General features: G+C 37.0%; 1 protein-coding gene across 1 annotated transcript in view; it reads left to right on the top strand.

Moving 5' to 3' along the window:
- The window catches only part of EYS (eyes shut homolog), an 855,823-nt gene that overhangs the window by 87,044 nt on the left and 752,348 nt on the right, over positions 1–16,431 (top strand). Inside the window, exons 2-3 of the mRNA XM_032104713.1 lie at positions 11,967–12,823; positions 15,012–15,125. Of these exons, the coding sequence (XP_031960604.1) occupies positions 12,070–12,823; positions 15,012–15,125 (868 nt within the window). The 5' untranslated portion in view covers positions 11,967–12,069. The remainder of the gene's footprint in view (positions 1–11,966; positions 12,824–15,011; positions 15,126–16,431) is intronic.

Raw genomic sequence — 16,431 nt, 5'->3', positions numbered from 1 at the left:
TTAGCTCTTTCATTTTGACATAGACTGAAATTCTCTAATACAAGCCACATGATATGTTCTTCAAAATTTATGTTGAAATTCTATTAATTTCATCTTGACTAGTGGAAGGGTTGGCTTTGAGTTTTACTTTGTTTTTCTGTGCCATATGTGAAAAAGATTTTCCCTGTGTACCTGCTGCAGCTTAACTCGGATGGCTAGAACTCGGGTTACTGACAGGACTTGCCTAATATTCAGTGTTAAAGTGATTTCCAAAGGCGTAGAAGGATTGACTCATTTGCCTATTTACTCTGGTTTTTCAAAATACATTTGGTGAAAATTGTGAGCTTTCTGATTTTTCATTATCCCTGAAATATAGTTGTCCCATAATCTTTATTTTGTGAATTCCTGCAAGAATTATGATGGAGGTAACTAAAACCACAGAAAATGGTATATATCTCTAATAAGCAGCATTAATTACCTCTTTTTTTTTTTTTTTTAGTTCTTTTAAGAATGTGGCTACGAAGTTCAATAAAAAGCCTTAGATAAATTCTCTATCAGTAGAAACAAGCCCTCCAAGTCAGCGTAAGGGAGAATGTAGTTGGAGGCACAGTGGTGATTTAATTCTTGCAAAGTACTAACTTGCAAAATTCTAACAATAAACCAGTTATTCAATTTCACTTGTGTCCTAGATATACTGCTGTACATTTAATTTAAAATATATTAAATTATGGAATGACTTTATTAATCCTATCATTAAACAGCAGCTTCTGTCAAATTTATTAGTAATTTTCCAAGAGGCCTATTAGGAACATAGATTATAAACCTTGTTATTTATAGTGAGTATGCATTCCCTCTGTGTGTGCACTTATTGTTGGACTTTACACTGTTAGGTTTATGGCTGGATTTGATGATCTTAAAGGTCTTTTCCAACCTAAATGATTCTATGATTCTACAATTCTGTTTACACATGGTGTTAAGAATGAGATTTCATCACTAAATATTTTTTCTGTGTTGTTTTTCTAACATATTTCATTTGCTGATAGTGCATGTTTGGCAGCTATGGAATATTTAGAAAAATCTCTTTGTTGAATTTGAATTAGCAATGTCTAGGATTAAGTAAAATGCAGTACTACTGAACTGACAATTATCATTCAAACCCTTTAATATTGTGAGTCATACAAATTAATTTATTATCATTATTCACAGATTCAATTATTTTGCTATCATATAGATTTTAAAATACTAGTAAAACAGCACTCATATATTCTAAACCTTTATTCTGGGTTTCATATTCTGGGCAATTAGTTTTTCAGACAGACATAGATATTGTCTTTGTCTTGTGCTTCCAAACTCCCTGAAATATTACAAGCATATCCTTCATTAAAGGCCTGAAGACATTTTTCTAACAACTGAATATTTTCAGACGCTGTTGTCTAGTGTTGAGGCTTAGTGGGATTGGCTGACCTATCCAGCCTATGGCTTTTTCTTAGCCTCCAGAAAATGTGTGTGCACTCTGACTGCCTATTGGGAATGATTCTTGGCCTGAAAAATTTTCTTAGAGAACTGACTTTAAATTACAACATGGTAATGGTCACAAATGTTCCAAGAGCCAGCCTAACAGTTTAATAATATAGAAGATTAATGTTTTTTCCCATTTCCAGAACTGATAAAATAAATTGATGCTTGATTATTACTATAGACATGGCCATTGTATCAGTCACGGCCACATGTAGATACATCACCTGGGCTTCATTTGGATGCCTTTTTACACCTACGGGTCTTCCCTGCCCTGGGGCTGAGTCTCTCGCTTTCTATTCAAATTCATTATCAAGCAGTCAGTTCTTCTAGACCTTTCTGGAAATGGGCCAGAGGGCTTAGAGGGTTTTTTGGTGGTCTTGAGCCCCTCCTACTGGGTCTGTCTTTGGTCAACAGTCCATGCCTGCTTCTTAACCTGCAGCTTGTGCTGTGCTCTTCTCCAGGAGCCAATACACGGAGTTTGTCTCAGAAAAGTGCTGCCCCACCTCTGTATGGGCTCCTTCTCCAGCCACATTCAGTTCTTTCTCACAGCATGTTCTTACCAACAATCCCTAGTTGTCTCCATAGTCATCTGACTATTGGTTTTTGAGACATGCACATTAGCCCCTTATCTTCATGGGACATGATAAGGCGACTAGAGTAGCTCTCCTGTGAAGGCAGGCTGATAAAGTTGGGGCTGTTCAGCCTGGAGAAGAGAAGGTTTCATGGAGACCTCATAATATCCTTCCAGTGTCTGAAAGGGGCCTACAAGATGGACAGGGGCCCTTCATCAAGAACTGCAGTGATATGACAAAGAGTAATGGGTTCAAACGGAGAAGACGGTTTAGATTAGATGTTAGAAAGAAAGTCTGTGCTTTGATGGTGATGAGGCACTGGAAGAGATTGTCAAGATAAGTTGTGGATGCCCCAACCCTGGCAGGGTTCAAGGCCAGGCTGGATGGGGCTTTGAGCAACCTGGGCAAGTGCAAGGTGTCCCTGCCCATGGTAGGGAGGTTGGAACTAGATGATCCTTAAGATACCTTCGAATCACAAGCATTATTTGATTCTATGACATCTAGGAGTCTCCAATTATCTTGTTCTTTCTTTCTATTTATCATCAGCTAAAGTTGGACACCATGGACTGTAATAGTCAAGCCATACTTGAATAATATGTCTCCTTAAGCATGAACAAGTCAAGCTAATAGTTTCTCTAACAGAGTATTGAATGGAATTCACTTAACGTATATTATCTGGAGTTGATGAAAATTAATTTTCTTTCCAAGATTTATGCTATTTTTCAGAGAGATTGGTCTTAATTCCCTTGCTCTAATTAAGGACCAATTCTATTGAATACAATATAGTTGAACTCCTGGAATATGTTAGGAAACTAGTTCTATTTCAGTTCACATTCGGTTAACAGATTTGTCTATGTTTTCAAGCAGTGTGGCGAGGTAAGAGAGGATTTTTAAAGTGAAGCAGTGAAGCTGTGAAGCTACCTGATACTGCTGAATGATATTCATACTATTGTTCATTTGGGGGTTTTACTGCAGACTAGCCTTACAGATATGGATCAACTATCCATTAGTGACTGGGGTGTACTAGCTACATTCTTGAAGTGTTTCTTTCAGGTTTGTTTCATTTGAAGATTCTCTTTTTGTCAGATTGCTGCCTTATGTGAACTAAAGCATGCTAAATGGTGGTAATTTTAAGTTAGCTTCAGAAGCATATTTTTGATCTTAACAAAAAGTTTACTGTAAATGCACCTCTGAAATACTTTCTGTAGGAACTCAAAAGAAATGGAAACAAAGTAATAATCCAGTTCAAATATACATATTGCTTTTATATACGACAAGAAAATAGAGTAAACTTAACTTTTGCATTTAGAATAATTTTGCACTTTTACTTTGCCCATCATATTTTTCATGCATTCTCCTTGAAAATCACGTTTCCACTTTAAAAAAAGTTTTTACATGTTTTACTGTCATGGCTAAATATTTTCAAAGTTTAAAAACCAAATGAAAGGTAGCGTGATGATGGACAAGAGAAATGTGTATCCTCTTCCATCTGTTTTCATTCCATTCTTCATAAAACACTAGTCAGACAAAGAGTTCGAAGGAATGTAACTGAAGTAAACACTCCATACATGTTTCAATGAATGTCAATGCTCTTTATCATCATCCTTGATGGTCACTTCCAGGACCTTGTTCTGTGTGATTGTGCTATGACTAGTAAGGGCTCAAGGTTTCTTGTCCATGGTTGTGGACCTTGTGTTGTCAAGTACAGCAGTGTTAAAGGACAAAACACATTTAAAACCACTTCAAACCACTTCTGTCTTTTCTCTTTTAATAGAGCTGTAGTGCAATTAACTAAATATGATTAATATAAATTAGTATGTAGATTAAGAAACATTAGAAAGGAATTTCACCACAAAAAACAGTGTGTTCCTTAACAATTTCCATTGTTACTGTTTCTAGCAATTTGTTTTAATCCCCAGGCATCATAAGCATCATGAGTGAATACAACAAACCTGTGAAATTCAGCAGAGTGGTCAGTGGGACTAGAGAGAATGTAATTTTCAGTAGCTTGTGATATTGTATTTTTCTTCTCTAGTTTGTATTGCAACCACAGTTTTCACTGAGTGTGAATATGATCCACTATGACACTGTATCATAACTGAACAGTAAGTTCATCATTAAAATATCTATTGGTCATGGAGGGTCTCTGTTAGGATTTCTGTTACTGCTGTCTTTTTAGAGATTTGTTGTTGGTTTTGATACTGTTACTTGCTCTTTGAATTCTTTTCTTCCCTCTTCTGTTTCCATATGAATCTGTTTTCACATTCAATCTGCCAGAGTCTGTGATGGTTTTATTTCATTTATTTATGGGAAATTTCACATTGTAAGGTCTGCTTCTTGCTTTCCCTTCCACACTCTTAAATTTAAACATACCAACTCCTTTTTTACCTATTTTTAAGCCCTGACTAATGGTACACAATTTTTAATTTATCTTTAATACAGTATCCTTATGTAATCTTTGTTTTTCCTATGAGCACTTAACAGCATTGCCCTGTTTTAAGCATTATTTTAACAAATTAACTCATTATTAGTTTCTCTTTAGAAACCGAGGGCAACTGTTGTAACCGCTTGACTCTGCCTAGCAGGCTGCAGCTCCTTGTGAGCACAGCAGGGGTTTCCTAGGGCCGTGTGATCAGTCGCATCCCGGAGTCCATTTTGGACAGCCCCTCGATCTGGCTCTGGCAGCCAGCAGCGTTACAGTGCAGTGGTGATGAAGAAGGTAGAAAAAGGTCTCTCATGAGGGTGGTAAGATGGCTTTATTCACAACTTGTCCTGGCGCCCTTGGAGGCAGAGAGAGAGACCTCGTGGTCTAGGTGTGGGGCGGTTTTATCAGGCCGGGGTTGGGGTACAGGAGCCAATAGGGAGAAACCGAGGGAATGGCTGAGGCTAGGGCAGGGAAGAGGGGGAACATGGCATCACAGAATCAGGGGGTTAACAGGTTACCACAGACAACTGTTGACCTTTTTTTTTCACTTTAATTCTTTCTGCAGGCATGTTGAATCCCAGTACATGACGGCCACTGCTAGAGAGACACTCTTAATTAGAATCACATCAGAGGTTGATTTTCTTTTGTGTTTTTCAACCTACTTCTCCATGAAACACTAATAGATTCTACATAGAAATTTAATCTTTATTTAAACCGTGTTGTGCTATTTGCCTAGTGTATATCGTAGCTGCAATCTCCCCTTACTGATAATTTTCTTTAGTCACAGACTCTTTGACTTAAGTAGGCCACAGTCACGGTCACATGGTCAGGGGCTTCATCATGGTCTTAGAAAGAAAACTACAATAAAGACAACAGGTGAAAAGAGTGTGTATTTATAGATTGATTTATTTAGGTGAAACTATGCCACTTGAAACACTTTTTCTAGATCTGTTTTTCTTCTATAACTCCTTCAACTGCCTTTTTGGCAGATGTCTAGTCCTTATGCTGTTGTGTTGAGCATGCAAAAACTGTGAGTGAGGTAAATGAGAGCTGTGTGGGGTGAAACAGGCACAGAGGACGGGTTTGAGTAGTAGGTTCTAGTGAGATCAGGCCACCAACTACCTTCTGTTCCTCATAGACATTTCCTGAAGTCTCTGGGTGGGGAAACCCATCTGTGCAAAGGTGTCATCAAGCCAGAGGAACTCATGGCCCTGCTCAAGCATATATAAGGAAGGCGTGGGTAGCTGATAGGGGCTGGAGACAGGTTGGAGCAGAGACACTACAACAAAGGGGTATGCACATCCCCAGACACTTCAGCCATGGTCAACTGATACCAGGGACATTAAGGAATGAGTATCACAAATACTAAGCACAGAGCAGCAGAAAAAGTTTGCTACATACTGCACCAAAGCCTCCTACGACTATCCTGGAGGAAATGGGACAGACTCCAAACAGTCAGTTGAGTGTGGGTGTACAGGTTGCTTATGTATATGTTATTTCTGTGATCCTGTTTCTCACTATCAGAATCACTAAACAGAATTTTAGGCTGGCTGGTGAGCTGGTTTTGACTGGATTGGAGTTTATTTTCTTCATAGGAGTCAGTATGGGGCTGTGCTTTTGATTTGTGATGAAAACAGTGTTGATAACACAGTGATGTTTTAGATATTGCCAAACAGTGTCTATACAGAGCCAAGGTCTTTTCTGCTCCTAACCCCACAATGAGGAGGCTGAGTGTGCAGAAGGAGTTGGGAGGGGACTCAGCTGGGACAGCTGACCCCAGATGACTAAAGGGATATTCCATACCATTCCATACACCATGTAGGGTGTCGTGCTAAGCATATAAAGCTGAGGGAAGAAGGACGAAGGGGGGCATTTTCAGAGTTATGGTGTTAGTCTTCCCAAGTCACCGCTACATGTCATGGAGCTCTGCTGTTCTGGGGATGGCTGGACACCTGCCTGCCCATGGGAAGGTGGGAATTCCTTGTTTTGATTTTCTTGTATGCACAACTTTTGCTTTACCTACTAAACTGCCCTTATTGTAACTCATGAGCTTTCTCAGTTTTACCCTTCCGATTGTCTCCCCCATCACAACAGGGGAAAATGAGCAAGTGGCTGTGTGGGGCTTAGCTGTCAGACAGGGTTAAACCACGGCAGCTAATAGTAAACTAGAGTAAAGTAAAATTCCCTGGCTTGATACTGCTATACCTAACATCATTTTATGGGGATTGTTGAGTAAGACTAGCCACCAGAAACCCTGATAAGCAAGTTCAGCACTGTCTGCATCACTACTCTGTCTATATTTATAGTACAACTATAAGGTAGAAATAAGGGTTCTGTATTTTGAGGTGTAGGTAGATTCACTGTCTAGCATGTTCAGTATTGCTTCAGCAAATGCCATATGTTTCAAATGGTGCCTAGTAAATAAGGAAAGAATCATTTGCAAATAATTAGGATTGGCATAAATAATGCATCATTTCCTAAGGATCATTCATTTTGTGATGAAAAGTAAAAAGGTACAAAGGACCACTTGGTATGTCATTGAGAAAATTAGTGCATATTGGAAACATAGAGAGTGGAAGTCAAATTTTGCAGGCACTGTAATATATGGCTTTTCCTTTATTATATATTTATTATTTCCTTTATTGTATTAAGTAATGCTTAAATTTGATGTTTTTAAATACACATCAGAAGTAATGTGAACACAGTATCACAGTCCCGGGGAGCAGCAAACATAGGCTGCCATGCAAGGGTGGAGTGCTGGAAGGGGAGAGTAACAGTGACATTAGTGGCAAGAGACCCCATCCCATAGGACCCATATGGGAAAGAGAGTGTCTGGGGATGGCACTCAGAGGCAACCAACAGCCCACTGGTACCCAGACAGATCCACAGAGAGGAGACAGGCTCTGAGCTCAAGAGAGTAAGTCAAATATTTAGGTCAGGGTCAAGGCCCAAGTAATCAAGATATAAGGTCAAGTACCAGCTCACTTGCAGCATAGCCCAGGTGAGGTTGAAGGGTCAGACCTTGAGCTTAAATGCTGCTCCTGAGGAAGGTAGGGAGCACCCAGAAAGCCCCCCTCCACCCCAACAGCACCCTCTCAGTTATTTCATATAATTTTGATCCAAGGTTGCAGCCCCATCCTACCAAAGCTGCTCAAGCACGGGCAAGAATTCAACAAAGTGTTCACGTGACGTGAGAAGGTGGAAAGAGGAGGTTCATTCTTGGCCAAAACACGGTGACATGATGTTACTAAACATCTCCTGGCTTATTCTCTTCTTTGACAGATTGTTTTTTCTTGAGAAGTTGCTAAAGTCATATATCATCTGTGGGTGTTTCTCCAATCTCACTTACAATGTACTGTATTTTTGTTATTAGTATGTAATACCAGTTATTAATAGAAAGAACACACAATCCTCAAAATGCTGGACTGGAATGCAGAGAATTTGGGATTAATTTTTGATGGAGTCTTCCATAAATCTACCTGCTTTATTCTCCTCTAGTGCAAAATAGAGCATTGTGCTGCTTTTCACCCAGCCTTATGTAAGTTTAAGAGTTATATTTTCTTCAAGTATCTCTCTGTCCACACAAATCTGAGTCTTGAACTTTTCTTAGTCTTCACCAATTACATGGAACCAGCTGGGCTTATAAATAGGAAGATTTTCTCCTTGCCTAAAGCAGATATGAAGTATAACAGTTATCATAATCCCTTTCAAATTTCATCTCATGACATGATTTTATCTCATGAGATGGCATCAGTATTTTGCAGTTATTTATTTCTTTGCTGATTTTCTAAGTAATATATGTTAATACTATATTATGTATTTCATGCACAGTGTTTTACTTTTTATACTCTTCACTCTATAACTTTTTTTTCCTTCATGATTTTATTGCTAAATAAACAATGTCTTCTTGACTTGGGTTTTTTTCATTGCTTTTACAGGATGTTTTTGTTTATTTAATTTTATTAATTATAGTGCTCCCATAATAATTTTTTAGCTACATAAAGACTAATAATTATTTTTGTGAAGAATAACAACTCTTAAAATGCTACCAACCATTTATTTTAAAATAGTTCATATTTATCCCACATAAATATTGTGAGGAAGCACATTTTTATTACCAGTAAAAATGAAATTTGTATTTGACACCAGAATGATGCATAATTACATGGATGAAGGACAAAATGTAAGTGGGCAAGAACTCTTCTGCATTAGACATACAATAGCTTTCTTTTTGAAGTATCTAAAAGGAAAAAAATAACCATTTGTAAAGGTCTATTTGAGTAACACCTGAGAAAATCTTATTATGAAATAGGTATGAAAAGATGGGCTGCTGAATGTGGGATTTCTAAATCTATGCAGTAATATAGACCATAGACTTTTATACCTGATAACAATGACAGATGTAATAGCAGTTATAATCAACATAATAGTTCAAGACTGCTACTTTAAAAGAACAAAACGCTAAATGACCCAAACTACATATTTGATACCCCATTATCTAATGGTATCTTTGAACATCTTGAGATTCTGAAGATAATGGAATGGTCTCAAAATAGAAATACTATGAGTATTTAGCAGCGAGACTAGTAGTTTTCTTGCACGGCTGTGTCCTTTCTTTCTTTCTATGGTGAGTTAACTCCCAGGGATGAAAATACAGAGTCAGAGAGAGAAAATTAGAAATTAACATACTTGCCTAGCTTTGGAGCTATGTGGCTAGAGTTACTGAAACTCTTTGAAGGCAGAATTGGGATTCAGTAATTAAATTAAAATGAAAACTATTCTGGGAGAAGCATCACAATCTAGTTTCTACCCCCTATGAGTTTAATATTCTAAACCCCAAGTCTCCTGTTATTACTACTAGTTAGTCATAGTCCACGCTTTCCTGGTATCTTCAAAGGCTTGAATAGTGCTGGCCACAACACAGTGTTCTGTTGCACAAAGGTCATTGGGACAGGTTCACATGTTCAGCAATTTACTGATGGGACATAGCTACATTTTAGATGTTCATCCCAATTTAGATAAAAATAGGAGAGACTGAATATGACCCTTTAATAGTATCGTATAATTTCCAGCAGGTCATTAAGTTGTTTTAAATTCTTCAACTAAAGGTTTCTTCAAACAGTATCTTTTCTGTTCTTTTTTGATATTTCAGTCTAGCCCAGAGTATGGACCAAAATTCAATTGAAAAATTTTGGGGAAGATGAGGACATTTAAGGAAATCATGTACTTAAAGCAGTGTCATAATCCACGTGCACTTTTGTGATAGATCAGTGTTAAGTGTGTTGACCCTGGGTAGATGCCAGGCACCCACCAAAGCCATTCCATCACTTTTCTCCACACTGAACAAGGGAGAGAAAACCTGATGAAGGGTTCATGAGCTGAGACAAGGACAGAGAGAGATCACTCACCAGATACTGTCACAGGCAAAACAAAATTGAATTAGAGACATTAATTTAATGTATTACTAACAAAATCAGAGCAGAATAATGAAAAGTAAAATTAGGTCTTAAACACACCTTCCCCCCACCCCTCCCTCTTCCCCAGATCTACCTCCTACCCCAGAGGCACAGGAAGACAGGGAATGGGGATTATGATCAGTTCACCAGAGGTTGCTTCTTCCTCTGCTCTGGAAGAGGAGACCTTCCCATGGAAGAGAAGACCTTCCCATGGAAGAGAATTCTCCACAAACTTCTTTAATGTCAGTCCATCCACCAGGCAACAGTTCTCTACAAACTGCAGCAGTGAGGGATACTTTTCCATGGGGTGCAGTCCTTCAGGAATAGGCTGCTCCAGCATGAGTTCCCTACTGGGTCACAAGTTCTACCAGGAAACCTGCTCCAGCATGGGCTCCTCTCTCCATGGGTCTGAAGGTCCTTGCCAGGAGCCTGCTCCAGCATGGGCCTCCTACAACTTCACAGCCTGCTCTCAGGCATCCAACTGCTCTGGCATGGGTCTCCTCCATGGGCTGCAGGAGCACAGCTGCCTCACCATGGTCTTCACCATGGGCGGCAGGGGAATCTCAGCTCTGGTACCTGGAGCACCTCCTGCCCCTCCTTCTGCACTGACCTTGGTGTCTGCAGAGCTGTTCCTCTCACATGTTCTCACTCTGCTCTTGTCTGGCTGCAGTTGCAACGGCTCTATAACTTTGTTTTCTTCTCCTTAAATCTGTTATCTCATAGCTCTTACCACCATTTCTGATTGGCCCAGCCTTGGCCAGTGGCACATCCATCTACGAGCTGGCTGGGATTGGCTCCGCTGGACATGGAGAAAGCTTCTGGCAGCTTTTCACAGAAGCCGCCCCTCTAGCCCTCCCCAACCAAAACTAGGCCATGCAAACCAAATAAAACTATGTGTGTGCAGGTGTAGAAAAATATGCATCCACATGATTTTAACACATGCTGTGTAAAAATGAGAACAATGTGAGCAAATATCATCAAACTATAAATGCTATTGTTTATTTACATTGAATGGCTTCCCTTGTAAGATAAAGTTTATTCTTTAGAATAATTTTCTCATTTGTAAATATCAGTTTAGGAGCCACCATCTTTAAGGGGAATCTAAATATCTGAAAGTGTCAGATAAGGATGTTGAGGGGAAAAAAGACTAAAAGAGAAAAAAAATGGTATTTAAGACAAATTTAACTAATGCAAATCTAATGAAAATTTCTAAGGTATTTAACATAATACTGTGTTTTCATCATTTTCATTATGACTCCAAGCAAAAGCTTCATGATCTTATTTTGGTTTTCTTTCTGTAATCACTCATCTCCATGCAATAAGAACTGCTAGATATATTCAAGGGACAGAAAAGGCTAATCTATACATTAAATAGTCCTGGAGGACTCTGTAATCTGTTGTCTTTGACTGTAATACACAAAAGTCTCAAGCATATGATTAAGGACCTTGCATTTTCAGATATATTCTTTGAAAAGTAAGGATTTAATGAAGGGTTTTGTTGAATGTATAAGAACATATAAGAGTTGTCTTTGCATATTTTCTTCATAAAGTTAAAATTCTCAGGCCTACATCTTTGGAATATCTACTTTTATAATAAACTGTTAAATGATTATCAGAAAAATATTTTTGGTTAAAGCTTGTGAGTAGAACTTAGATGTTCTTGTTTAGTTCCTTGTTTTGCCTCAGATGTCCTATCTCAACTTTATTAGCATTAGTTTTGTCAACAGAGGGAGCAAACAAGAAAAGTATGACTTTGAGCTCTTTCTCTTCTGCACACAAGTACAATGAAATGCACTAAATACATATAAAATATTTATCAGGAATAAAAATAGGAAAAAACTGACTTTTGTTACAGTGTTGCAGTTCTGATCAGTTCATTTGACTTAATCCAGTTTCCCATTACTAATTAGATGTTGCCCTTGATTTGTTGTACATTTTCTGCTTTGTAATGAGGTTTCAATATTCAACTGTATTTGGTGTGGAAACAGAAATAGTTTCCTCTGTTTGAATTCCTAGGCTGCCATGGAAAATACATGTGAACCTTAAGGAACAAGTGTTCTGAAGTTATCCTCAGAATGAAGCAGATGTGAAAGAAAACTTCCATTGGTCAGGTGAAACGATGACTATGAAATCAGCATTTTGCATGATAGTGTGCTTTCTTCAACTTTGCATTGTGAATGGGCAGGTAATATGTGAGAGGCAAATGACTACTGAATGGAGAGCAGAACCAAAACCTACCGTAATAAAATGGACACCGAGGGAAAATATCTGTTCAGACTTTTACACTGAATGCTGGAATATGAATAAAAGTATTACTGGAAAAATCTCTGAAGAACATAACATCAGTATCCCTCAGATATGCCCTTTACAGCTTCAATTAGGTGATAGTCTCTTCATCTCCTCTGAGCCATCCTTTCAGTCCTATGGAATGAATTTGGTAAATGTCTCCAAGGAAGAATTTATTAACTGCCCTAAAGCTGGTTTTCTTCAAGAGCAGTTGATTTTTGTTTGCCAGATAAGAGGACTGCAGCAAGTGGACCCTAACTGGCTTGGTGTTGGAACTCATTATTTTGCAGAACTTCACAAGAGAGGTCCACTATTGTGCAACATGGGCCTTCGTCTGAACGTGACAGTGAAGCAGCAGTTTTGCCAACAGTCTCTGGATGCACCACTATGCTCTGGGCATGGAAAATGTCTAAGCCATGTTTGGGAAAAAGCATATAATTGCCATTGTTTCTCACAGTATTCAGGAACATTCTGCCAGAAGTTTGATATATGCTCCACTAAACCTTGCCACAACAATGCCTCCTGCACTGAGAAATCAGAACTTTCTGGAGATTACTACGAATGCACATGTCCTCCAAAATTTTCAGGTATTTCTTTTCTCCTCTAGGAATAAGTGTTATCATACACTGTATAAACGATCATACACTTTCCTTAATAGATTGTAAAACAATAAGAACAATACTAGCAAGGCTTTTGTCTAATATTATTGCCCACTGCTGCTACCACACCTGCAGAGTCTCTTTTACATGGAGTCACTTATGGGAGACTGTGCAGGCATTTGAAGATAGTTTGTACTTGCTGACATTCATAAGTGCATTGTAGAGAAAAACAGAATAAGTTCTTATCATGCTTCTTTCCTACTTAAGCATGAGACATTAATAAGTACTTGTTGACTTACAGAAGTAACTGTTTTTTTTCTTTTTTTTTCTGCAGTTCAGGTTCTTAGACCAAATAACATAAATAATTTGGAGTAAGCTTCCCCAAAAATAGCCAGTTAACCAAACTGATGAAAAAAAGTAAATGCTTTCATTGAAATGAGCATTTCATTCAACCTGCCAAAACTCCCCTCCATTTTCAGTTTAAAGACCTTTCAAATTACATTAGTGAAATTTTAAAATCAAAATTTGGTCTAACTGAAAAGTCAAACCTTAAATTAGAATGATATGCAAAACAAAATACTTAATTTTTTCATCCAGATTTTTCTGTCCCCTAAAGTCTTTTTCAAAGGAAATTTGTTAAACAAACTGTTATCACCAAATTAAATATGTCACAAATGAAAAAAGAAAAAATCAAGTAATCCTATTAGGAAATATTGCAGTACTTACCCAAAACTCATTGAAGAAACTGAATTTGGTTTCGGATTACAATACCAGAGAGTACAACATGACTGGGTAAATTCTTATCTAATCATTATCTTTATTTCATGGACAAAAAAAAAAAGTGAATTAAGGAAATTTTGGGGATGTTGTTCCTGCATTCAGACCACTAGAGGTTGGGTACGTTTTAGAAAGTACTAGAAACATTCATTCTCATCACAAAAAGAATTTTTGTAGCTCTTTTTGTACTTGTGGAGCAGAATTCTTGTAATGTTCCTCTGTTGGACTGAACATCTATGGTCTCATTATAGCAATGCTATGCTATGAAGCACAGCTGATGACTCAGGAATAAGTGAGGTTCATAGAACACACTTCATACAAATGAAGCTTATGTTGCATAAAGATTGCTGTAATTTATTTTTAATTGCTTTTCAAAGTGCATAATAATTTGGTTACTAATGCATTTCCCAATAGATTATGCAGGTATGAATAAGTCAATGTTATGAGAAAAATATTTTTGTAATTATTAAAAGTGCAATTAGACAGTAGAAAACATTGATGGTATGCAGTATGTTTTATATTTCCTTTATTGTTACTGGAGGCTGTGTAAAATTCTTTGAAAAGAATAGTATCAAAAGTGTCTGGTACTAATTAAACTCAAATTAATGAAAAAATTTGCAAGCAATTTTGTTAAAAGCAATCATCATTCTTAATGTTATCAACAAGCAATGCTTAAAACATTTTGTTAGCCTATATAGGAGAGTTTTAGGTAATGCCCTCATTTTGTACTGACAATACTGGTCCATAAATAAGCTGTATGTAAACAAGAAGAGTTAGGAGACTAAACAACCATATATTATATGCATGGCTACAAAAGAGTGAGGGAGGAAAAGATGCCTTCCTTGATATAAAGTGTATTAGAAATTTGAAAACTTTTTGAAGTGTGAATAATGCCATAGTAATAATTCAAGAGGCAAGCATAATTATATGGTATTTAGACCTGTATGCTGTAATAGCATAAACAACTTATAACTGAAATTGTAATTTCCAGAAAGCTGCATATTAAAAATATTCTCACATTTCCACTCAACATGAGAACATCTTTTGTTCTCAATGCTGAAAGAAATTGTAAGTTAGATTCATGTTAAAAGAAATAAATACCACAGTTCTAGTAGCATTTCTGCACTTTAAGCTATATGTGAATTTGTAACTATACATTAGGTGAGGTTGAGCACAGTAGCTCATATAAAAGCAGATTAATATCTTTCTGACTTGCCTTAGAATTTCAGTAAGTTTGGAGCAAACTAATGAACAATGTTAGCACAAATACCTATCTATCCATTTGCATATCTATATTGTAGCTATAAATTTGACATTTATTGTAGCTATAAATTTGACATTCACCAACCCCTCGAAATATTTACTAAAGTTCAATGTTCCTATTATTCCTTTGACATAGGTAAAAATTGTACAGAAATAGTTGGACAGTGCCAGCCTTCTACATGTTTCAATGGTAACTGCATCAATGTTACTCCAAACACTTTTCTTTGTGAGTGTGACAAGGGCTTTACAGGTAGGAAATACCTTTTTTCCCTGTCTTACAATAACAATTTTATCTGTTGTAATAATGGTATGAATTTTTGCTTTATTAAAACAGTGATTTTAGATGATTATTGCACAGTTTGCCATATCCTTAGATTTTTTAAAAATAGGTTTTGTAAAATATAAAAATTAGACTTCCAAATTACTCATGTACTGATAGAACTCATGTACATTCTATAAATGATAGAAGCTTTTCACAATCAGATCCCATCCACAAGTACCTTTCTTCTATTGGCAGTATAACAGAGTAAGACTCTCAATCACTGACTCACTGGTTCTCAAATACAGAATTCACAAGAATCAGAACTCTTCCTGGATGAATGATTTTGAATGGTCATGACATTTGTATTCATAATTTCAACATCCTCTTATAGATGTTTTAGAAATAAAGGTTGGAAATAATCTAAAGAGTCAATAATGTCATGATTTAGGGGTGTGACTTGATTAAAAAGAAGGGAGTTAATTGGTTTATTTATGATATATGGGACAAATAAGATGTTTTCCTGAGAGAAGCTTGTATGAAAAAATGTATCTAAAACCATCCTATGTAAACACTTTCTTGGGGGATTAGGATAGGAGTCAAAAACTATTTATTCTTGTGCTTCACAGCAGAAGTTCACTGTATGGATGTGAGAAAAGCACTAATATTCACAAGAACATTCTTTAAGAAGGAGCTAAGTATAAAGCTAGCTCTTGAATATCCAAGGACAGTAAAACTTTTCCAAATGTCTCTTTCTTGGAAGCATCACTTATCCTTGTCAATTATAGAATACAAAGAAATCATTACATTGAGATGAAGAGTTAAAAGAAAAAAAAAGCATACTGGAGTTAGAGGGATCAAAGAGCCAATCTTTATTTTCATAGTGAAGGACTGAAGATCCTTGTTGATATTTTAAATAAGTCTGTATAGAACTACATTTTTTAAAAAATGGGATAGACATGCTGAATTATAAATCCTAGTAAATCTGTTTTATATTCTCATTTTCTTCCCTTTCTTTCACTGTAGAAGCATCATGCTCAGCATATTTCTGAGAAAACTGAAAAAGCACCTCTTTTTTAAAAGTAAAAAATTCCATTAGTAAAGTTTTCTGGAGCTGGTTCCTACCCCCCTCCCCCCCCCGGTCCATATCTTTTTAGAACATTTACCTTTCACACAAATTCTGTAGGCACATCACTCTTGAAATTTTCTCTACAAAAATCTTTTTTATCCTTTCAACTTTGACATAGTGAGGGAGAGGAGAAATGAGACAGCAGGAACACCCTTCCAGATGCAGTAA

This window comes from Corvus moneduloides, chromosome 3, assembly GCF_009650955.1.
Source record: "Corvus moneduloides isolate bCorMon1 chromosome 3, bCorMon1.pri, whole genome shotgun sequence".
NCBI lineage: Eukaryota > Metazoa > Chordata > Aves > Passeriformes > Corvidae > Corvus > Corvus moneduloides.
Note: the sequence above shows the minus strand (reverse complement) of the source record. Positions and strands in the feature narration are given on the sequence as shown.